This window comes from Bos indicus, chromosome 4 (genome assembly GCF_029378745.1).
Source record: "Bos indicus isolate NIAB-ARS_2022 breed Sahiwal x Tharparkar chromosome 4, NIAB-ARS_B.indTharparkar_mat_pri_1.0, whole genome shotgun sequence".
Classification (NCBI taxonomy): Eukaryota; Metazoa; Chordata; class Mammalia; order Artiodactyla; family Bovidae; genus Bos; species Bos indicus.
The window spans coordinates 114000764-114023943 of record NC_091763.1 but is presented as its reverse complement, the minus strand read 5'-3'; the positions used below and the strand labels follow the sequence as shown (position 1 = coordinate 114023943).

The 23180-nt window shown below is 64.8% G+C and overlaps 1 protein-coding gene across 6 annotated transcripts in view; it reads right to left on the bottom strand.

The window, feature by feature from the left end:
* Positions 1-519: 519 nt before the first annotated feature.
* The window catches only part of AGAP3 (ArfGAP with GTPase domain, ankyrin repeat and PH domain 3), a 56585-nt gene continuing 33924 nt past the window's right edge, over positions 520-23180 (bottom strand). For 2 of the 6 annotated variants that reach the window (XM_070788423.1, XM_070788421.1), the window contains 10 exons: positions 20009-20101; positions 15609-15713; positions 9244-9412; positions 6041-6160; positions 4529-4666; positions 2704-2858; positions 2525-2615; positions 2207-2429; positions 1317-1572; positions 520-1196 (listed from right to left, as the gene is read on the bottom strand). In XM_070788423.1, coding sequence (XP_070644524.1) covers positions 990-1196; positions 1317-1572; positions 2207-2429; positions 2525-2615; positions 2704-2858; positions 4529-4666; positions 6041-6160; positions 9244-9412; positions 15609-15713; positions 20009-20101 — 1557 coding nt within the window. In that variant the 3' untranslated portion in view covers positions 520-989. Of the gene's footprint in view, positions 1197-1316; positions 1573-2206; positions 2430-2524; positions 2616-2703; positions 2859-4528; positions 4667-6040; positions 6161-9243; positions 9413-15608; positions 15714-20008; positions 20102-20289; positions 21293-23180 lie in introns of those variants that run through there. The other 4 variants (XM_070788426.1, XM_070788425.1, XM_070788422.1 and 1 more) reach the window with 3 other exon arrangements.

Genomic DNA, 23180 nt, shown 5'->3' with positions numbered 1-23180 from the left:
CGAGACTAAGGGACAGTCCGAGGGACAAGCAGGGGCCCAGGGTCCTGACTCTGGCTTGGCGGGGAGGCTGGGGGCAGTCCAGGGGACCGTCCTGCCGTCGGCGATGTGTCTCCTCCCCTGGCACGAGCCCTCCTTGTCCCATCACATCCTCAGACTCTCCCGGGCGCTGACCCCCTGCACGTCTGGCTGTGGGGCTGGTTCCCTGACGACTCCTGCCCTCTCTGTGGGTGACCTCGGGCCAGCACAGGCATGGTGTTAATAAGGCTACTTGACAGCATACGGATGAAAACAAGGAGACCAACAGGAAACCTCTGTGAGGGTGATGGGGGAGCGGCGGGGAGCTTCCAGTGGGAAGCACAGGGCCAGTCTCCCCTCCTGGGGCGGCTGACAGACTCAACGCCACCCCTGGAGAAAGAGGGGCTGAGAGAAGCCCACGGAGGAGGCTGGGCGGCGGGGAGGGGCACCCCAAAGTACAGCAGAGAGGAGAGGACAGGGACATAGAAGCAGAGCCTCAAGGGGTGTTTTCTCAGAAGGTGGGGAGATGAAAGGCGAGAGCCAGGCCCCCCCCCTACACACGGTCTGGTTTATTGGCTCATCACACACACACCAGTATGTACACAAACATAAATATTGCAATGTACACATTTACATGGGACCTCTGGCCTGCCCAGGCTCCCGCCTCCGGGTCGGGGGCCTACAGGGGGCTGGCACGAGAAGGCAGGAACCTAGAGGAGGGCGAGGTCCTGCTCCCCTCCTCTCACAGCACCCCCAAAGCATCCTGTCCCTTCGCAGCAGCGCCGGCCGGGCAAACACCTGTGGCGGCTGGAGTCCCGGGCATCTCCTCTGACCCTCCAGTCTGGCTCTCCTCCCAGACTCTTCCAGGTCCCCGGGTCTCAGCCTCTGTGTCTCTCGTCTTCCCCAGGGCCTGGAGGGAGGTGGGTGCCTGCGCCCCGGCGTCAGTCCTGGCCCCTCCGGCTTCTTCCCGGGGTTCACAGGAGGCTGGGGCTGCGGTGCAGCTCGGCGGAGGCGTTGGTGCCATTGGCCGGCTCTCTGCCCGGGGCGGCGGCCACGCCGCAGCCCTCCCCGGGGCAGCCGTGCTGGATGAGGATGTCGGCACACTCCTGGCTGCCGGCGCGGCGAGCGTAGGCCAGCGGGGTCAGGCCGCGGGCGTCCCGGCTCCGCACGTCCACCCCGTACTGCAGAAGGAAGCACGTTCTCACGGTTGGCAGAAAAGGTGTGGGTTCCCCACCCTGGGTGGGGAGGACGGATGTCAGGAAGGCCCCCCCCCCCCCGCCCCCGCCCCCGCGCCAACTCACCCAGATAAGCAGCTGCGTGAAGACCACGTTGGCCATGGCGCTGGACAGGTGCAGGGCCGTCCGCCCGTCCCCGTCGCCGTAGGTCTCGTTCACCTCCTCCTTGGACCCGTGCGCCAGGAGCGTCACCAGCAGCCGCAGGTCGTCCTCCACCACCGCCCGGAGCAGCTGCTGGCCCAGAGGCACGTCCGAGCTGGGCAGCGGGGCCAGGAAGAGCTTCTGCTCGTACTTGGCCCGGATCCAGCGCTCCTTCTCCTCTCTGCGGGCACAGGCAGGGCCAGGCCGGGGGGCGGTCAGGGGACCAAGCGAGTGAGGCGGTGGGTAGGGGGCCGGGAGGGGGGCAGGATCAGAGCAAAGACCAGCCCGAGGGACCCAGGGCGGTTGGGGGCAGCGGGTGGCGCAGAGGGTATGGGAGATACTGGATGGAACTCTTGGGGGGAGACCCCCTGGGGTCGACGGGGATGCACGGGGCGGGGTTGGGGGTGGTGGCGGGGACTCAGGGGGCCGCGAGGGCCGGCGGATTCCAGGCAGGGTTGGGGGCTGGGGGTGGGCAGCTTATCTGGCCCTGCAGGAACAAAGGAGGCGGGGGCCTGCCCTCGGGGCCCACGCACGACCCTATCTATCTACCACCTATTCTCTGCATCTCGGCACTCCGGCTACACCGCGCGATAGGGCCCTGCGCATGCGCCCCCCGCCCCTCGACGTGCTGATAACTGCGGAGAAAGAGCCGGCTGTTGTGAGGCTCTGAGTGACAGGCGGAGGGCACCCCTGGGGCCCACGGCTGAGCAGAGCAACCGCCGGGTTTAATCCTTCCAGCCCGCAGCCCTGTCACAACCGCACTGCCCCTCCCATCTCCCCACCCGGCAGGGGGACCCAGGGCCTCATGCCCTCACCTGCAGGCCTCGGGCCCGGGTTTAGCATAGCCGTCCAGGGCCCCCTCCCAGACGCTGTTGGCCAGGGCGTTGCCCATGGCCGTCATGACGGCCAGCAGCTCGGGTGGCCAGTCGTCTAGGTCGAGGGAGCGGACCCGGGAAAGGTGAGCTCCCAGATGCCGGTGCGTCCCGGAGCACTCGATGCACATGAGTGCGCCCAGGTTCAGGCTGGCCCAGTCTGGATCTAGGCAAGGAGAGGACGTGATGGAGCCGCCCCCTCCACCCTTGAGCTCCCCCCACCCGGAGCGCCCAGCCTGGTCCCACCCCCCCAGCACTCACTGGGGGCATCGCAGTCAATACAGAAGCTGTTGCCCCGGACGGTGCGCACGGCCTGCACGGCCAGAGCTGCGTTCTGGTTCCCCAGTCGAGTCTGAAGGGATGGGGTGGGGGGCGGGTGGCTGGTGAGTAAGGAGGCCAGCGTAGGGCACTCGCCCCCAGCCCCTCCGCCCGGCGCCCACCTTGTCCTTGGCGCTGCGGCAGCCCTGCAGGCTGGCGAGGATCTGGGCCTGCACACTCTGCACCCACAGCTCCCGCTCCTCTGCTGTCGAGGCCTCGAAGTGCCACGTCTGCCCGGTGAGGGACACCACCACGAACTCGAACGACTCCTCGGCCTCTGTGGGCACATACAGGGCACGCACACCCGTCAGGGCAGCCCCCCTGGGGCCCCAGCCTGGAGGACTGTGCTCTTGGGGCTCCCCGCCGGTGGGGGGGGGTGTGTGGGGGGTGGTAGCTGGGGCGCAGAGAGCAGCCTGCCAGCCTGGCCACTGTGGAGCCTGGGTGGAAAAGGTGGGGACGCAAGGTTTGTTGGCAGCCCCGGTGCGGCCAGACGGGTCTGGAAGTCAGAGGGGTGCTTCCCAGAGAAAGCGGAGCCCAGTGTCTGGGGAAGATGCGCCGGGGTGCTGGGAGGCAATGCCGGGGGATGGGGGTGTGTGTGTGGGGGTGTTGGAGGCGGGTGTGGGCACCATCCGTACATGTCAGCTGCAGCCGCCTCATTTTGCAGCTCATTAAACCCAATATTCCTGATGGCGTCAGCGTGGGGCTCCTGGGAGCTGGGCCCCTCCCCCCTCCCCTGGCACAGGCAGGCAGGGAGGGCGGGGTGGGGAGCAGCCTCCGTTTCCTCCACAGACCACCTGGGATGTATGAGCAGACATGGACCCGCAGACGTGTGCGGTCACAAGCCCTGGGGACTGAACTGTGACACCCCAGCAGTGTGGGGGTGGGCGCTGCTTCAGGCTCTGCGCCCCCAGCAGACCATCCCCATGAGCCTCACTCCTGATGCTCACCCCCGCTCGTCACCCCTCCCCAGGGGGCACACAGCTCCCGACCAGCAGATGTGTGTTGTGGGGGCTGCAGAGATGAGGCCACAGGCTCTGCAGGGCAGCCTCTCATGGCCCCTGTGACACTGACCCCCCCTCCACCCAGGAAGTCCTCGGGGCCAGGTTCCCGCTTCGGGAAGCCCCGAATAGAACCATCTTCATGGCAAAAGCTGGAACCTTTCCTTCCCCAGGCTCCATCATTCTACCTCACCTCGCTCCCCACCGTCTCTGAACCCCACAGCCCTGATCATCCGTGGGGACACAGTTCCCTGGTCCAGATGGGCCCCCGGGCCATGAGCACCAAGCACGCCTGTATCACATGCTGGCTCTGCAGAAGCCACTGTTTCCCTTAGTGATGGTCTCCCCACAGCCCTGCCCCTGCCCATGGGAGCAGAGCCCAGCAACTGTGCATCCACCTAAGTTAACTTCCAAAGGGACTCCAGCCACTGAGAAGAGACACAGTTTGAAGAGGACATGAGGAAAACCAGACAATCAGCACTGTGATGAATAAGGAATTAGGAGGAAGAACCTATGGAAAATATCTAAGGAGCAGGGGTTTCTCTGCCCAGAGACAACTAAGGAGAGACTCAGCCCGACACGCGGATGCTTAAAAACTCGACGGGCGCTACAAGAGACGCAGGGAACACAGGTCCTGCCCGCATTACCCAGGAAGAGGTATGGGACTGGCAGCCTGCCGTCTTTTACCTTCTAAGAGAGTAAACGAAGGAAGCCCACGTTTTCACAAGGAAAGGGGTTAAGTTAGGCCAAAGAAGGAGCTTTTTTTTCTAAGACACCAGGTCCAAATGACCAGAAGTTATGGAGCTGCTCTTATGGGAAATTATTATCAGAAAATGCTTAACCAAATACAGACAAGAAGGTATGAGGGCATGATGTTTCAAGGAGGACGATCCCCAAGTCCCCCTGCCCACCTCCTGTGCCCCGGTTTCCCTCGGGGGTTCCCCCTAACCTTCAGCAGCACTGCTGGGGCCGTCTGGTCGGGGGGTCCCGGTGCTCTTTTTCCTCCGGTGCTTCTTCCGGTTGGAGTGGGGAGATGGGGGGGGCTCCAGCTTGGGGCTGGAGCTGAGCACCTCAGCGGGGCCACTGGCTGGTGAGGGAGAGGGGGAGACGTGTGGGAAGCGGGGAGGGGGCAGCACCCTGACCTGCAGCTGGGGCACCCACCTGGGGGGAGCAGCCCCTCCCGCCCTCTCCCCCCAACCCCATCCCACCTCACTCTGGAGCCCCAGGCCTGGAGGAGGAGAGAGTGGGAAACTCAGGCAGAGCAGGGGGAAGGCAGGGGAAGCCAGCCTCTGCAGCCCAGAGGGGCGGAAGGCGGCTGGGAACTCGCTCGCGGGGAGCTGAAACCCCAGCAGCTCCGCACCAAATTTATCCTCAATCACACTCCCAGCTCCTCACAATTAATAGCAGAATTAGAGACAATCAGGGAGCTGCCTAATTACTGTCAATTAGAGCGCGCTAATCAAGCTCCCGTCTCCCGCACCCCGCCCGGCGCTCACCACTAAATGTCAAACTTCATTAGAGGCAGACACGCAGTGCCCTCCCTCCCTGCCTGCCTGCCTCCTTCCAGACTCAACAGAGTGGCCCATGGAGGCCGCATGCCCTGGACGGTGACCTGCCCTGGCCAGGCCTCCACCCCCCATCCCCGGGCTGGCCTGGGCTGGGCGCGGGACGTGGGGGCAGACCCTGGGCTGTGGGCGGCCAGCCCCTCCCGCTGTCCGATCTGGGGCAGGGGGGCTTAGTGGGGACCTGCGAAGGGTCTCTGGGAGGAGCTGATGCTCCGCTGCCTGGAGCGGGGGACAGGGGGGGCAGCAGGTGCACCGGCCCCGGGGTGGGGTGGGGGGTCTCCTCCCGTCTACACCCTCGCTGAGCTGCACTGACTGACGGATCAGGGCTGAGGGTCAGGACGCAGGTGAGAGTGAGGTGCCGGCTGAAGAGGCAGGGGAGAGGTAAGGGGAAGAGCCCTGTGAGCAAGGTCCAGACAGCGATCTCCGGTAAAGAGAGCAAGGGACGTGGGAAGGGAGGTTCCCGACCACCTGGGAAGTCCGGGATGGGCCTCGGCCTATTGCAGGGGCAGTGTGGGGAGAAACTCCGTCTGGACCACTCCCTGATCTCGTCTGCAGGGCCCCCTTCCTGCCTTCAAAGCCTCCAGCACCCGCCCCCTCACCCCCGGCTTCCCTCCCCATCCCCCCGCAGCGAGGCTGATGAGCTGGCTGCACGGGGGGCTGATGGTGATGCCAGGGCCACCAGTGCTGCCTGGGGCCGGCAGAGGGTGGGTAGGGGGGCTGCAGAGGCAGGGAGGGTCTCCTGCACCGGCCGCTGGCGAGGGCCCTGGGCGTGGCCGCCCCAACTCCCTGTTTCCCAGGCACACTTGACCCCCCACCTCCGCTGAGCCCTGGAGGGCTGTTCTGGGGTGGTGGGGGGGAACCTCGCTTCCCTCCTGGCCTCACCGGGTCCTGCATACCTGGGGGCAGGGCAGCGGCCTCAGTCCACGGGTCGGCGCTGGACACAGAGCAGGCGCGCTGGTGCAGCCCCTCGGGGCGTGGACCGGCCCAGGCTGGGCTGCCGGCCGGGTGGGGGGTACCTGGGGGTGGGGGGGTGGGGGGAAGGGTCAGACGGGGAGGGACCCCGGGAGAAGGGTGGCCCACAGGCTGTCCTGAAAGCACAGCTACCCAGGGACAGAGCTTGAGAAATGCCCGCGGGACACTGGCAAAAAAACGAGGTGCTCCTGGGTTCACCAAGTACCGTGCCAGGCTTGCCAGAGAACCAGGGTGGGGGACTCGGCCAGCCTGAGACCTCACACTCACCTCGCTCCCTGCACACATCATGTTCCCCCACTCCACCCTACCCTGTGAGCAGAGCCAGAAGTTGTGGGGGGGACAGTGGGGCTGACTCCCTGTCACAGCCCGAGCCGACCCTCCTGGTCAGGCCCTCAAGTCCGCGCTCCAGGCCACACACGCCGTGGGCTGTGCCTCAGCTCTGCTGCCATTCTGACGAGAAATAAGTGTATCAAATTCAAGTAATTATGTCTAATTAGTATTAGTAATTATCCTGTTGGGCTGCAGAAAATTAATCTTTCGTTTCCCATCAGGGGAAGGACGGCGGAGCCAGGGGAATGGGGCGGCAGCTCCAGGAGTACCAGGGGCAGAGGCAGGGCCCTCCCTGGCTCATCAGTCACCATGGACAGCCCGGGAGGTGATCGCAGACCTCTTGCCTCAGGCCACTGACCTGAGATCCTGCAGGGCCGGAGGCCAGGAGGCCACGGCTGGCAGGCAGGTCTAAGGACCAGCGGCCACGCCCAGGGGTCTGCACAGACAGCGGGGTAGGGGGAGTGGCCGGGTGCTGGGTGCTCGTGACAGGCAGAGACCCCTGGGGTTGAACGAGCCTGATGGAGGGGGCCCCCCGACCAGCCCCACGAGCACAAGGGGCAAGTGTCTGCAAGAAGCCAGGCAGCCCCAAGTGGAAGCGCCTAGAAGGGAAAGGAATAGGCTGGCCGTGTCACACTGATGCTCTGGGGGCCCGCAGGACGCTGCAGGATGGGGTGAGTTCTGTGTTTCCTGACACCCACGGCAGGAGCAGACACACAGCAAGTGCTGATTAACACCCGTGTGGGCCAGCCCCTTGCGGCCACACACCGAGGCCCCGCTCTCCGGAATCCTGCCCCCTCCTGCTCCACCTAACAGGTCCCTGCCAACTCAGATTTTCTTGGGGTGGCCTCTCCCGCACCCCCCCAAGCCTGGTCAGGAAACCTTCCAGGGGAGCAGCAGCCTCAGGGCTGACTTCCCACCACCCCCTCACATCTCCCCTGAGGTTCCAGGTCTCACTGCCCCCCACCCCAACCCCACCCAAAGACACCACAAGGCCCAAACCTCCTCCCCCCAAGCCCCCCAAGCCAAAACCCCGAGGGAGGGCGGGCGCCTTCCCTTTTCTTTGTTAATTCTCCCCTCATTACGCCTGCAATCCCACAATCAGTGTGCACTGTAATTGTCGAATTTGATGCTAATGATTAATGAATTAAACATGGAGCCATCAATTAGTCCTCGGAGGATAATTCTGCATAAAGCAGCGGATAATGTAATTACAGTAACAAAGATAATGAGATGTTAACATCGCCCGGTGAGCGGAGACGCGTTGTGAGTGTGCGCGAGGTCGCTGGCGGTGCGCTGGGGGGACGTGGCCCCGGGGGGCGGCCCGGCCACGTGCTCCGGGGACACTGGGGAGCCGTCGGTGGGCGCGGCTGGGTACATGGGGGAGTGGGCCGCACCCCTGCTGCACGCACCACTTCTGCTCCCCAGGTTGGGGGCCTTCGGGGGACGTGGCAGGACACAGGGTCCCAGGTGTCCCTGCTCCAAGGAAGCAGCCAGCGGCCCCCCTGCTGCCTGCCTGCAAGCAGGGCTCCCCTTCCATCCACTTCCGTGTCCTCTGCCCTCTGGTGCCACCTGAGAAGCCCTAGGCCGGCCCCACCCCGGGCTGCCTTCGTTGTCCCTGGGCCAGCGAACCCGCCCCCTCGCCCCCAAGCGCACCCCCGCTGGCAGCTCCGAGCACCCTACCCATCTTTCCTGTTTTCCTGTCCTTAGCGTCCCCCTCTTCACCCGTCCACTAGCGCACTCTCTGCCTATTTCAAGGGCCTCGTTCTGAGCTCGGGGAGGCTGAGTGGAAGCACAGAGCTGCCCCAGTCAGGCACGCATAGGTTCAAATCCCCCTCTACTACTTCAGTGGGATTTTGGGTGCTCAGTTGCTGAGTCGTGTCTGACTCTTTGCAACCCCATGAATTGTAGGCCACCAGGCTCCTCTGCCCATGGGATTCTCCAGGTAAGAATACTGCTGCCTGCTCAGTCACTGAGTCGTGTCTGACTCTTTGCGACCCTCATGGATGGCAGCCCCCCAGGCTCCTCTGTCCATGGGATTTTCCAAGCAAGAATGCCGGAGTGGGTGGCCATTTCCTTCTCCAGGGGATCTTCCCGACCCACGGACTGAACCCGCATCTCCTGCGTTGCAGGCAGGCTCTTTACCACTGAGCCTCCAAGGAAGCCCCTCTGGAGGATTTTACAGACAAGTTACTTAACCGCTCTGAATCTTTGTTTTTCCATCCGTAACATGGGAACACAATCTCGACGTCAGGGCTAGCACACCCGGCACCCCTCGATCAGCGGTGCCAGCATCCCTGACCCCTCAGCGCCTTCAGACAGGGTGGCACCCTGGCAGGGTGAGGACCCTTGCCTCAAACAAGCACCGTCTTTCTCTCTTGACTGCTGGACGGGGCAGCGTCCACACCTCTGAACAAAGACCCCACCCCGCACTGCAGAACTGAGGACGGTTACTGGGTTCGCCCCAGGCAGCTCGCTCGGCAAGCGTGGCTGAGATGTGGCCCCAGTTCCTGCGCCCCCATCGCCTGCCCCGCTCCAGACGCTGACGCCACCTGTTGGCATGAGGCTACCCGTCCCTGCTTTGATCCACCGGGCTGTCCGCTGGCCACCTCCCCTACTGACCCCACGAGGACCGCATTTTGGCCAACGAGTTAGTGGGGCTGATCCTGAAGCCTGACACTTGGCGTGAGCCTGCCCAGAGCCCTGAGGACCCAGGCTGGGCGCAGCCCCCTGACACCTACCTTCCCAGGCCCCCTCCCGTCACAGTGCGCCCCACGCCCCCACCTCAGCAGCCCCTCACCTGTGCCCCCGCCCAGCTGCGTGCTACTCCGCTCCAAGGCCAGCCCGTTGGCCCGGGGGCTGGTGCCAGGGGCTGTGGCCGGCGTGGCTCGCGGCAGGCGCTTCCCGGGCACCTTGACGGTGGTCCGCAGCAGGTCGATCTCCTTGCCGTGGACATTCTGCATGTAGTCCTGGGGCCACGTGGACAAGACGGGGTTGGGGGGGAGACTCGTTAGGACAGGTCACTCTTCCGCAGCAAACCCCATCCCGACCCTCCCGACTCCCGGGTCTCTCCCTGCACTGTCCACGTTTGTGGAGCACCCCCCAGCACCCCCTCTCCAGGTCTGCCCATGTGTGGCTCTGGGGGCTCCGCCGGGAGCAGGGCAGGGACCACAGAGGGCCTGGGGCCAGGAGTGACTCCCGGGCTCCTTTACTGAAGACAGCTCGGGAGGCAACACAAAGGAGGCCAAGTATTGACCAGAGATGGGACTTGGAGAGAGGCCGGATGGCCGAGGAGAGGGACCGACAGGCCCCTGGGGACGTGGATGATGGGGCTGCCCCGGGCCATGGGTGGCTGGTCACCAAGGACCCCAGCCCTGTTTGCAGACACTCCCACCACCACTTGGGGCCTCGAGAACTTTTACAGCCTAGAGCAGCGCCCAGTCCTTAGAATGTGTATAAGCTGCTCAGTCCTGTCCAACTCTTTACGACCCTGTGGGCTGTTCCCCGCCAGGCTCCTCTGTCGATGGGATTCTCCAGGCAAGAATACTGGAGTGGGTAGCCATTCCCTTCTCCAGGGGATCTTCCCAACCCAGGGATCAAACTCGGGTCTCCTGCATTGCAGGCGGATTCTTTACAGTCTGAGCCACCAGGGAAGCCCTGGTACCTGATGATAAATATTTGTCGAATAGTTAAAGGGAAGCCTTCGATTCTTTCTACTGTCCTGAGGAACAGTGAGCCAAGTGCAAGGTTCCAGATACCAGTGGACACCCCAGCGGCAGGAACAGTAACCAGCGCTAACGTCACACGTCAGCTGCCCAGCCACGCGCTGGGGTCCCCTGCGCGACAGCTGACATTACGTTTCTATTTCACGCACTGCCTCACGTGAGTGTCCCAACAACCCAGGAGGACGGCGTTACTGTGCCCGCTTTACAGATGGAAAAACAGGTTATTCTTACAATGGATGACCTGCCCAAGGTCACAATCAGCAGGTGACAGGGCCAGACTCAAGCCCAGCCTCTTCAGGTCCCCAAGGAACCTCCTCTTTAGCCCGGGAGCGAACCAGCCCTGCCTTCATGTCAGCAACTGGAGGGCTGGACGTGGACAAGGCGGGTAGGGACCCCAAGAGCGGGAGCGGCTGGGTGCTGACCCCATCATACCTGCTGTCTTCACCTCGCCCTGGGTGGGGGGTGGCACCTGGCAGGGTGGGAGGTAGGATGGGGGATGCAGAGTGGAGCCCTGCCCTCCCTCTGGCTTCCCTCTGCCCTCCCTCTGCCTAAAACCTTGCCCAGCCCAGCCTGGTCTCCCTACTGCTCTGATCTTCTTGGGTGCTAATCCCTCGTCCATGGCCCTGGCGAGTTCCTGGGCAGTCCTTCCTCAGGGGGCAGAAGCTGGGCCAGTGGCACCAGCTTAACTCTGGAGGGAATTTCACCGGCTGGACTCGGACGGGCTCCTCTCCTCCGTAGTCGGGAGTGCCTCTGGTACATTTTGCATCCAGGGCGCTTCCCTGAGCACTGGGCTCAGCCTCCAGGTCCCAGCCCTCTCACTCCACCCACCAGGACACCACTTCCTGTCCCCAGGCATTCTCCTGCCTTGCCATCTTGCAGCTTCAGGGAAAAGGGAGGATGTCCTCTGCTTAAAAGAGCCAACAGGGAGTGCTGGCCAGGGCGGGCTGACCAGGGGCTCAGGGCCGACCCTCACCCTGTGAACGACCGAGATGACCTTGAGGAGAAAGGGGTCACCTGGCGCCAAGGAGCCAAGAGAACGTGGGCTTCTCCAAAGAAGAAAAGGAGTGAGATCGAGGGAGCAGAGAGCCCAGCACCAGCCCTGCTCCTGCCCCCGGCAGGCTGGAGTTCCCTGCAGGAATCACTGGGGCCAGCGGGAGGACCACGGGGAGGACGGGGCACCCCGATGCCAGCATGCAGGCCGACTCCCAGAGGCCTGGCTGGGCCTGTGCATGCTAACTCACTTCAGTTGTGTCCAGCTCTTTTGCGTCTCCATGGACTGCAGCCCGCCAGGCTCCTCTGTCCATGGGATTCTTCAGGCAGGAATACTGGAGTGGGTTGCCATGCCCTCCTCCAGGGGATCTTCCCGACCCAGGGATCGAACCCACGTACTGCATTGCACATGGATACTTTACTGCTGAGCCACCTGGGAAGCCCTTCAGAAGGCTAACAGGGGCCCTGCCAGCCAGAGAGGAGAAGCGCCCTGCCCTGCAGCTCTGCCCTGCGTCGGTGGCCTCCTGGTGAGGGACGGGGCTGGGTGCCTAGCCTTGGGCATACCCTGCTCCCAGGGTGCTTGGTTTGTGTCTCAGAAGCACAGAACAGCATTGCTGAGACGTGGACGAGGGCAGGCTCCACCACAGGAGGGCCCCTCCGCCCCAACCTCCCACCCATGCTCTGCTGAGTGCTGCCAGGGCTCTGTCCCCAGCCCTAGCCCCTCCCTGTGCCCTGGTCCCTTCCCCAGTCAACTCCACCCACCCCCATTCCAGTCACTGCTGGCCCTCTGGCCTTGCCTAGCACCCAGGGTGCACCCCACCATCCTAGCGGCCCCCAAACTCCAGGCCCCTACAGCCCTCCGATCGGCTCCGCACGCATCCCATCCCGGGTCCCCACGCACAGTCACATCTCATCTCGAGACGACTGTCAACAGCTGGCAGGGCCGAAGACACAGCTGCCGTCCCTTTCCCGGGGGCGGGGCTCGGGCTGCTCTAGTTCGCAAGGAGGTCACAGCAGCTGCAACAGTTTCCAGGCTCTGAGACAGCCCTGGGCTGCCCAAGCTGGGATACGGGTCAGGGTGGAGGCGGGGGGAAGCTGACCCCAGGCCAAGAAACCAGAGCCGCTCGGAGAGACTCCGTTCGGGACCAAAGAGTCAGACACCAATGGAAGGGGGAAAGCAGCGTGGACCACCCAACAGGCCAGCACCCAGCCAGCTGGAGGGGTGCTGGGGGACCAGTTTCAGGCCCCCCAAGGAGACTGCGACGGGTGAGCCGGAGAGGTGGCGGCGGACAGGGTGTCGTCGGGAGCGTTTCCCTCCGTCAGCAGAACGGGGGAGCTCCGCGGCGGCTCGGGAGAGCGGTCACCACGGCTGCCTTTATTACCCACCATCAAACAGCAATTTCTTCCCCAGCCTCCTCGCTAATTACCCAGCCAGCGTTCTCATCTCGTTTTATTACTGGAATTAACAACGAGTTCAGAGCGTGGAAAGCTATTAAGATGTGTGATTAAGCCACATTCAATTAGTTTCTACAAACAATTTAATTGATGTTGCAGATAGAATTAACAGAAGGTGATTGTGTGAATGGCTCCGCTGGCTGCAAAATGGGGGAGGCTGTGGCGGGCTCTCCTGGGCCCCGGCAAGGACCGGGCGTGAGGCTCGAGACTTGCCCACCAGCCCTTCCTCCGCACACCCCTCGGGTCCCACCAGTCCGACCGGCCTGCTGACCGGTAGGCGAGTCCCCAGCACCCCTGCCCTCGAGTCTCCTGGTAGGGGGAGTGTGTGCCCTCTGGAGTTCCCGGAGGGCCTTCCTCCACGGCTTCCTAACAGGACGGTGCCTCCAAGGGGAGCAGACGGCTCCCAGGGAGAGCTGGTCCCTGATCATTGCCGGCAGCTGGGAAGTTTGCTCAGGTTGGAAAGTTTGCTCAGGTTGGAAAACATGGTCAAGGCGGGTAGAGGCAGGGAAGCCAACAACAGGAGCTCGGCGGCCACCAGGGAGGGACACCAAGAGATGAGAAGCAGACGAAGAGAGACAGCCTCCGTCAGGAGGGACCTCGGACCCCGGGGGGCGTGCACGGAGACCCTGGGCTTGGCCTCACTGGTGCTCTCACTGTTACCACGGTTTTGAACCTGGTTTGGGTCTCCCGGACAAGAAGAGAAGCGTGGACCGGGCAGGGAAGCTGCCATCTGCACGGCGGGCCAGGTGCCCAGGGCATCCGGCGTGGGTTGGGGAAGGACGTGCACTCGGAGCCCAGAAGCAGAGTACAGCGACTAAAGGGCTGACTGACGGGAAGGCCACGCTCAGCCTCTTCTCCCCACCCGCAGAGCCGGCAGCCTCTTAGATTCACCTCCCAAGCAGGGACAGCCTGGAGCCAGCGTCACCACACCCCGGCCCGGCACACTGACCACACACGGTTCCCAGGCATGGCGGCCACCTAGCCGGCCTCACTTGCCCTGATGGTACCTCTCCAGGGATCCACAGGTAGCCTGGAGGGGAGGCGCTCCTGCATTGTGCAGGAAACTCTGGGTGATTCTTACAGTCCAAGTCACGGGGGGCCAGCTCACTGGTGAGCCGCCGGCTGGGTGACCGAGGAGTCGACAAAGCCCACCGAGCCTCCGCTCTCTGGGTTGTTAGTGAAGTGAAAGTCGCTCAATCGTGTCCGACCCTTTGCGACCCCCTAGACTATACAGTCCTTGGAGTTCTCCAGGCCAGAATACTGGAGTGGATAGCCTTTCCCTTCTCCAGGGGATCTTCCCAACCCAGGGATCGAACCCAGGTCTCCTACATTGCAGGCGGATTCTTTACCAGCTGAGCCACAAAGGAAGCTCGACAATGCTGGAGTGGGTAGCCCATCCCTTCTCCAGGGGATCATCCCAACCCAGGAACTGAACCGGGGTCTCCCGCCCTGCAGGCGGGTTCTTTACCAGCTGAGCCACCAGGGAAGTCGCGTGTGAAAACAGCCACCCCACAGGGTCTCTCCCTTCCCCTCTGCACCAGGCCCTGTCCTCCCTGTCCCCAGACACCCCCCCCCCCAGCCCTCGCCTCCTCCTTCCGGGGCACGGGGCCATCCAAGGGGCATGAGTGCCCAGCCAGGGCAGCAGGAGGCCGGGGGCAGTGAGGACGCAGCAGAGAGGAGAAGGCAGGAGGGTCTCACAGGTGGGGAATGAGGCCACAGACGGGCTCCCGGCCCCGCAGCTGGGAAGCGCCGGGGCAGGAGCTGTGGGCGCTGGGCCCAGGAGGCCCAGCCCCTCTCCCTGGGGACACTGCGGTCCTCTTCCTGGTCGGGGGGTGGGGTGCGGGGAGGGGGGCGTCCCTGCTTCCTAGGACACCGCGCCCCTCATCAGGGCTCTGTGGGGAGCCTTGCCACCTCTGGACTCAGCAGGACTTGGGGAGGAGAAGGCTAGAGTGGGGGCAAGGATGGTGCCCAGGAGCCTCTGTGTGGAAGCCCCCAAGGTCGCCAGGCCGAGGCCCCTCATCTAACCAGCCCCCCGAGCCGGTATCCAAGCACCAGCTCCCACCTGTGGAGTGAGAGGCCCCCAAGCTGAGGGGAAGGGCCGGGTTGACTGGAAGGGCCCACCCCAGGCCTGTGGGTTTCCTCGGGGTCCTGGGCGCTGCCCTCAGGGGGACTGGGCTACGGCCAAAGCGTGGACCCCATTTCCTTTCGGCCGGGCCCCCTACAACCCCCATGCCGACTCAGGGGTGGGCAAGGGCCCCTCCGAGGCTGGCCCGGGGGCCTCCGGGCCAGGGGTGGGGCCGGCCCGCGTGCTGTGCTCGAGGGGCTTCGTGGGAGAACTCATTAGGCCCGCAGTGGGGTGGTCACAGAGATGGATTCCGGTGACAGCTGTGCGCTGGAGCCACGCAGCGAGGGGAGGGGGGGAGAGTGTGGGAGCCGCCACGGTGGTCCCCCCCTAGTCACCACGCCCCACCCCCTGCAGACCCCTCTGCCCAGGCCCGGTGCCCCCATGCGCCTCGTGCCAAGGGGGTCTGTCCCGGCCCCAGGCTCCCCCCAGCGGCCCTGGCTTAACTGCCCTCTTGCGCCCCACTGTCCTGGGAGCCCAGGGGCACCCACACATGTGGCACGCGTTGGCAACACCATCTTCCCCTCCCCATCCCCCCAAAATGTGAGCAACTCCATGTAAACAGGCCCTATCCAGCTCTTAAAACAGCTCCAGCGGAGGAGGGAGAACCTGACTTGCACACCAGTGCAGCTCTGAGGGCGACCGCCTGGGGGATGGGTTTACTCCAAAGGGCCCGGCCAAGACTCAGAGCTTCCAGGCACCGGGCGTTAGGGTCCATGTGGCCCTCGAGCCCCCACAGTGAGGGCCCTTTCCCAAGGGCAGGACTTTCTGAGTTCAGGCACGCTTCCCTCCAGCCCTGGAGTGCAGCCGCTCCACGCCCGCCTGGCCCCCCACGCCCAGCCCGCCCCAGGTGCAGCGAGCCCCCCGACTCACGTGCAGGCTGGGGTGGTAGGTCAGCAGCCCGTTGTCACACAGGGTCACATACTTCTTCTTCCACTCCTTGTTCAGGGACTTGCCGCTCCGCTTGAGCAGAATGCCCTGGGGACAGAGGCCGCATCAGAGATGGAAGCCAGGCGTGGGGAGGGTCTCAGCGCCCGCAGGCCCCGTGGGCCTCCACCCCCCTCCTCCCAGGTCACTGTGCGTGTGGGCACGGAGACGCCGTGCGGGACGGGAGCTGAACCGGGGAGGGCCACCCGAACCAACCCGTCCACGGGACTCAGGGCCCCCTCCAGCTACCGTGGACCACTGTCCCGTGGCGGGGGCACCCCCTACCCCAGGTTGTGGGCCTACATCCGCAATGGGAGGCGGGGGTCTAGACGGCCTCCCAGGATCTCCAGGGGTGGGGTGGAACACAGAGACCTCAGGGGGCCCTGGCCTCCTAACCCCTGTGGTAGCCCCAGAAGAGGGCAGACAAGCACCTGAATGTCCCCAGAATACCCTAGTCTCCCCAAAGCAGGGAGTGGGGAGTTCCAGCCATCCAGATCGGCAACCAAATCTCCCATGGGAGCTGAGAGGATGCTGGGTGTGGCGCTTGGATGAGCCCCAGGATAGACAAGGGTCCCACGAGGGCCGGAATTTGGGAGTGTTGTTCATCAACATCCCCCCAGCCCCACCCCCGCACCGCAGCACAGTGTGAGAACCCCTGGTGGACGGTGGGGAAAAGCCAGCAGAGACCCTGCGGCTGTCGGAGAGTGGGGAAAAGCCAGCAGAGACTCTGCGGCTGTTGGAGGACCCCACCAAGGAAGACTGCCCACAGCCCCGACAGTCTCTGCTGCCCTCCCCTAACGAGGACCCCTGGTGGTCCCGCGCCCACTGCTGGCTCCTGAAACAGCGGCCAGCACAGGGGACGGGCCAAGGATGGAGCCGGGGTCGGGACAGGACACGGACACGCCCAGCAGCAGGTTGCCCTGGACCAGGATCACGCCTGTGGGCCCCCTCCCCAAACCTGGGGTGCTGAGAAGAGGCAGTGCTCCCCAGAGATTCCTACACACCACTCCTGGGGGAGAGCCCCACAGCGGGATGGCCCGGCTGGGGGTGGGATGGGGCAGCACTCTGAGTGTCCCCCAGTGTACCCACCCCGCCCCGCAAGGGGGTCACAAAGGAGGAGCTTAGGGCCGCTGTGCTGGCCTCTCCTTCAGGAGGGGGGCGCCCTGCCCTCAGGCAGGCTGGAAATGGGGGTCAGGAGACTCAGTGTGATAGAGTGGGGGTAAACCCCAATTCCAGGATGCCCTCCCCTGCTCAGGCCTCTTACTAGGAGGCTCAGCCCTGGAACGGCCAGGTTAGCAAGCAGGTGGGCCAGGTTAGCGAGCAGGTGGCCTGGGATTCCCACATCAGGGGCCAGAGGTGGAGGCCAGTCCCGCTTTTCAACAGGTGTTTTAACCCCTTCCTCCCTCATCCTCCAGCTGGAGGAGGTGGAGCCATCTAAGGACACTGTGGAGACCTGGTCCCCTTTTCTCAGGAGCAGCTTCTGAAGAGTAGGGGCATGAACCGAGACCTTCCCTAGACAGTAGGGTGCCTGGAACATTTCGGAAGGCAGCGGGCTCCGGTCTGGTGGTCCCTGAAGGAGCCCTGGTGACGGGCCTCGGGGGCGTGGCACCCATCCCCTCACAGGCCAGGAAAGTGGACACAGCTCAGCCGCTACCTCTCTGCTGACTGTGGACCCTGGGCCCTGAGAACTGGGGGCCCGGCCTCTGGAGAAGGCAGCCCAGGTTCCTCTTGCTGCTGCGGACCGGGACACGGGGTGGGGGTGGGGGCGCCCCATCCCCCGCCTCCCTTCCCACCTGCTCCCTGAGCCTCCGCGGGAGATTCCACCAGGGCCTCTGTCCCAAACCCCTTCACACCCAGAGCTCCCTTCTCGGTCCCTTCACCTTCACCGGGTGCCCGCCTGGTCCCCCCAGGCTCACGCCACCACCCCCCCACCTCGCCTTCTGCCACCCACGAGCTCTTTACATCCCCAAGTCCCGGAAACTGCCTGAGCCTCCGTCTCAGACGCGCAGTTCTCAGACACGCAGACTCACCTACGGAGCACCCCCCGCCCACCCCCTCAGCAGGAGATCAGGAGTCAGGATGCCGGAGGCAGCGGAGGAGGGCAGACCTGTTCTGCCCGAAGTCTCTCCCCTCCTCCACCGGCCCCTCTCCGGACCGTGGGAATGAGGCTCCGGCGCGCGTTAGCCCGGGGGCGTGGGAGGAGCGCCTGGGCCGGGAGCGGGGGGGGGGGGGGGGGGGGCGGCGCGATCGCGGCTGCAAGGGGGGCTTGGCCCGCGCCCACGCGCTCCGCCTGGCCCCGCCGCTCACCTGCCAGGGGCTGCCCGCTCGGCCCGGCCCGGCCCTCCCCGCGCCCCAGGGGCGCCGGCTCCCCTCCCCGGGCAGGCCGGCTGCGCACGGCGGCGCAGGAAGCAATCTGGGGCGGAATGTGAGCAGTGCGCGGGGGCGACAGCCCCCAGAGGACCCGTTCCCCGCCGCCTCCCGCCCGGCTCCGCCAGCCGGCTTAATTGCGGAGTCCGGATTGATTGGGAATGCAAATGGCAACTGAAATGCAATCTCCACTCCCAGCAGGAGCAGGGGGAGGGGGAGCGAGGAACCGGGAGAAGCGCGGGACAGGAGGGCTGGGAAAGGGGTGAGCCAGGCCCGGGGCGGCGGTGAGGGGCCCAAGGAATGGCCACCGGCCCAGGCTAGAGGAGAGGGTGCGGTGGCACCCCATCCCGACAGTAGGCACATCCCCAAACCGCCCCCCACTGTGTGATCCCTGGTGCCTGTAGACAGGTACGGCAACTCAGCCTCCTGGCCAGGCCCCTCCTTCTGAGGATCCCTGAGTTTAGAGGGGGCCTGGAATCCTCAAGTGACCTCACTGACCCCTCCAGGGGGACTGGAGCCTCAGGTGCAAGTTCACGGGGCTTCATCCCCCACTGCACAGACCCTCTTTCCCCTCCCTGTGTGGGATTCAGGGAGCAGATAAATTAGGGCAGACCCCAGCCAGGAAGCGGGATGCTTTGGGGGCTAGACTGATCTCAAAGCAAGGAAGGGTGGCTGGGTGGGGGAAGCGTTGCGTTTGTTGAACGTTTGCCTGTGCCTGCGTGTATACTCAGAAAACACATGCCACAAAGCAGGGAGTGACGGTCCCCTGCCTGGAGCAGGTCCCCATTGCCTGGCTTGGCAAGAGGCCCTTCGAGGAGGCCTGAGTTGGCACAGCCACAGAGACATGCCATCAACAGGTTTATGGGCCAGTTCTGCACATACAGCGAAACAGGGAGGAGACAGCCAGCTGCCCGCCCACCAGGAGGGTCCCTGGGGAGCATCCCTTGGTGACACTTCTGGAGGACTGAAGCATACCCAGTGCTCCCCACTGTGTCCTCTGGGCCCTGAGACACTTTCAGGGTTCTCCATTTGCCATGGCCCTTCACTGTGGGGTCAGAAACCCCCATCCCTAACACAATTCTGGTTGCAGAAGCCCCAGCCTGGACGGCCAGACCTGATCACAGGACCCTGGCCAGGCTGGCCTCAGGTCCTCTGGCCACACAAGTCTACTCCACTCAAACACGGACATCACGGCTCCCGTAGACACGGGGCATCTCTAAACACCGGGTCCCGAGAAGATGTGTCTGTGCCAAGTGCAGCATCCTGGGGACACAGCAGGCTAACCACCAGGCTGCTGGCCATCCCGGGGGGCACGTGGGCCAGCAGGCTTTTACCTGACACCTCCTCTCTCCACTGCATCCAGCAGTGGTTTTACAGCCCTATACAGCACACCAGCAAGCAACTCTGCCTTCCATCACCAGAGACCCCTTTTGATCACTCAATGCCTTTTTCTAGCAAAGACACCCAGGACAGGCGGTCTGGGCGCCCTGGCCCTACTGGGCAGTGACTCCAGAGACTATATCAGGACTAAGTTTCCTCTTTTCAAACACAGAAGAGGCTCACTGGGTAAGACTCGGCCGGTGAACCCAGGGTAGGACCAGCCCTTGGTACGCCCCCTCAATCCATACTCCTCAGGGTGCTCTTTTGTGAATTCCCTCCCTTTTGGGGGAGGGAGGAGGAGAGAGAGGTGGGAGAGACCAAGTCCTGCTGCAGGGTCGGGCACCTCCAGAATCACCACCACCAATGCAGAGCCGCTGAGGGTGGCGGGTGGCTCTCTGCTGCCCCCAGGTGGTGATGAGGGTGAACAGGCAAGGCCAGGCCCGGTGAGCGTTCCGGCCAACCTTGCCAGGGGTGTTAACAGCTCAGGCCTGGCAGGGGCCTGGAGCGCTGGCCTCTCCCGTCTTCCAGAGCCATCCTCCAGCATTGCCGGGGCCTCCTCTCCGCTTCTCTCCAGCCCCGGGGGGGAAGGGAGCGCTGACCTGTTTGATGGGGATGGCCCGGCCGCTCCCGATGCTGTCCACCTTGCACTCGGCGGCCTTCTTCTCCCGGTCCATGTCGGCACCCTTTCGAGACTGGAAGAGAAGAGAAGGGGCGTGTCAGAGGGGCCCCGGGGTCTGTGGGGGTTCAGCTGCCCGCCTGGAATCCCCAGCTAGCACCCCATCCTCCCCAAATCCCTCCCTCCCCCTGGACAGGCCCTAGCAGCCAGGCAGGGCCAGGCTGGGTGGGCACGGCGGGACTGGGAAGGAATGGAGACCACGAGTATTCCAACGGGTGTTTATTCTTACACACGGCACCATACAGAGCAGCACAGGTCATCACTGGGCCGGGCCCGCCCCTTACAGAAGAGCGAGGACACGAGATACCGAGGGCGTGAGGAGCGCGCAGCCCATGGGGAGCCAGGGGGAGGCTGGGGCCTGAGAGAAGGGAAGGGGTCCAGAGAGGAAAGGTGGACGGTAGAGGCTGCAGGCTGGCCGGGAGCAGCACGGGGCACGACCACCGGGTAGGGGGGAGAGCAAAGTCCAGAAATGAGAGCCGGCCGCGGCCCGGCCACGGGCACAGACACACCACACGCGGCGGCACGGCGTGCCGAGCTCAGCGGCCACGAGGCCCGAGGGGGCACAGTGGATGGAGAGAGAGAGGAGACGGGCCAGAGGAGGCCCTGCGCCCCTGCCAGGGCTCCTGGGGCAGAGCCCGGCCCGATGTGGATCCTAGGAAACGGGGTGTGTTGGGGGGGGCCAAGAGAGGGGAAGGCAAGCGCGGCGAGGAGGAGGAGGAGGAGGAGGCGGCGGCGGCGTCCAGCAGAGCAGGAACAGCAGAGAAGTCCATGCAGGAAGGAGCAGAGGAGGGGAGGGGCGGGGAGCACCCCCGGGAGCAGCTGGGCCGCCGGCCGGGCGCTGGACGCCCCGGCCTCTGGGCCTCGTCGCTGGCCGGCGCGCCGGGCGGGGACAGGGGACGAGCTCCCTTCTTCTCCGTGCAGCGAGAGCCTGGCGCTGTGCGTTCCGCCGGGCTGGCCGCGCGGGCTGGCGGGGCGCTCCAGCAGTTCCTAGCCTTGCCTGGGGGTGTGGGGGTTAGTTACAAAGGTTCCTGTGGGTCTCTGGAGTGGGGAGCACGGCGGCCGCTTCTCATCTGAGAGCAGTCCCAGGGCCCGGCCCCGCACGGGGGACAATGTCCAGAGGTGCTGTGTGTCACCACCTGGTCTTCTAATTTGGAAGGAGTTGGAAAGGCCTTTTTGTTGATGAAAAGTTGGAAACAGTGGCACATATCTGCAAATATCGAAAGAATAGAGATTTTTGGCAAGTTATACTCAAGCCGCGCACACAGTGGGTCAGCAGGTGGCGAGGGCAGAGAACCCGGGCGCCCGGGGAGGAGAGGCGGCTGAAGAGGAGAAGGAGGAGGAGGAGAGGCTGCAGGCCGGCGGTCCATCTCGGGGTGCGGGGAGGGGGGGTGCTCTGCACTCCAGGCCCCACGTCCCTCCCCCGGCTCCTCCAAGCTGCCAGGGAGCAGGCCATGGGGGCTGCGGCCAGACCAGCAGGGAGAGCCGGGGTACTGCCCATGGACGTCTCTGCTACCAGCGCCTGCCCTCCGGGGGCCTCTCCTGGGCACTGTGGCCTCTGCCCCTTGCACCCCCAGACGGAAGAGCCAGTCGTGGGGAGCGGGGTTCACATGCGGCCTGTCCCAGCCAGGCTGGCCAGCAGAGAGGCCCCCCACCCCACAACCACCCGAGGACCCCTGGGAGCCCAGAGGAGGGCAGGGGGCATGGGGTGTGCACCCCACCCAGGATGGGAACCAGGGTGAGGAGCGTCAAAACAAGGACATTAAGTCATGGGGGAGAGACCAGGGGGACGTCAGCGGCACGTCCAGCAGGAAAGTCACGGGAGTGGGACAGGAGCAGGCACAGCTCTGCCGGAGGATGGCAAGAGGGGGGGACCCCCCACCCTCCACCCTCCACCCTCCCACCCCGAGCAGTGACGATGAGAAGGGGAGGTCCCGAGAGGCACCTCGAGAGACATGGGCGCGTCTGGAGGCTCCCTCAAGGACAATGGCTCAAGTGAGGTCACCATGGAAACAATGGAGAGAAAAAAACAAAAAAAATCAGGTCGCCACAGTGAAGATGGAGAGAATGAAAGAGGCCTGGAGGGGCGGCTGTGCCGTGGAGGACGGGCACGGCGAGGGGCACGTGAAGGCAGCTCGGAGGAGCAGGCGGCGGGGCGCAAGGAGGCGCTGGGCGAACAGTGGAGGAAGGCGGGAGGGGAGGGACGGGGGGAGAGGAGCAGGTGGGCAGGACGTCAGCGAGCGGGCACCGTGGGCACAGAGGGCAGTCACTTAGACCCAGGCGCCCACGGGCCCCACGGCGGCCGCAGAGGGGTTCACGCACAAGCAGGCAGCCGGGGCGCTGTGTGTCTCAGCAGGCGTGAACAGATGAGAAGCTGTGAGTCCAGGCAGGGTCGGGGCTGGGGGTGGGGGTGACGCGCGGCAGCAGCAGGATGGAGGGCGCAGGGCAGGGCCGTAGGGGACAGGCAGGCAGACGAGGCAGAAGCGCGCACAGCGAGGATGCAGGGACAAGGCCTGGGGAGCACTGGCTCTGTCTGAGCTGGGTTCCTGAGGGCCTGGCCGGGGCCTGACCCTGGCCGGGGGCCGGACCAACCGACCGACACCCAAGCCCCGACGCTCGGAGAGCGGGATGAGGAGCGACGCAGAGAGACCGGGCGATCTCCCCATGCGGGTCCGCCCGGGGCGGCACGCCCGCCTCGTCAGGCCCACCACTCCCAGGAGGGTCCTGCCAAGCCCCCCCTGCTGGACAGTGTGTCTGCGGGCCAGACACAGGCTTGGGCCTCCGAGAGGTGACGGGCAGGGCCCTAGTGGCAGGAGGCGCACAGGACCCTGGGCTGGGGGTCTTCGTGAAGGAGCTGAGAGCAGAGCCTGTGGTGGGCGGCTGGTGGGGTGGGAAACCGAGGCAGGACTCGGGAGACACAGGGGCCTGGGGAAAGACGTCTGGGCCTTTTGTTGGGCCGATGGCAGCAGCGGGGGGGTGGGGAAGCGCGGTGGAATGGAAATAACGGGGATGGGTGGGGTGCAGGCGGACTGGGAGGCCTGGACCTGCTCTGGTTCTGCCATCTACCGTTTCCTGCGGCCTTGGGCCAACCACCCAGG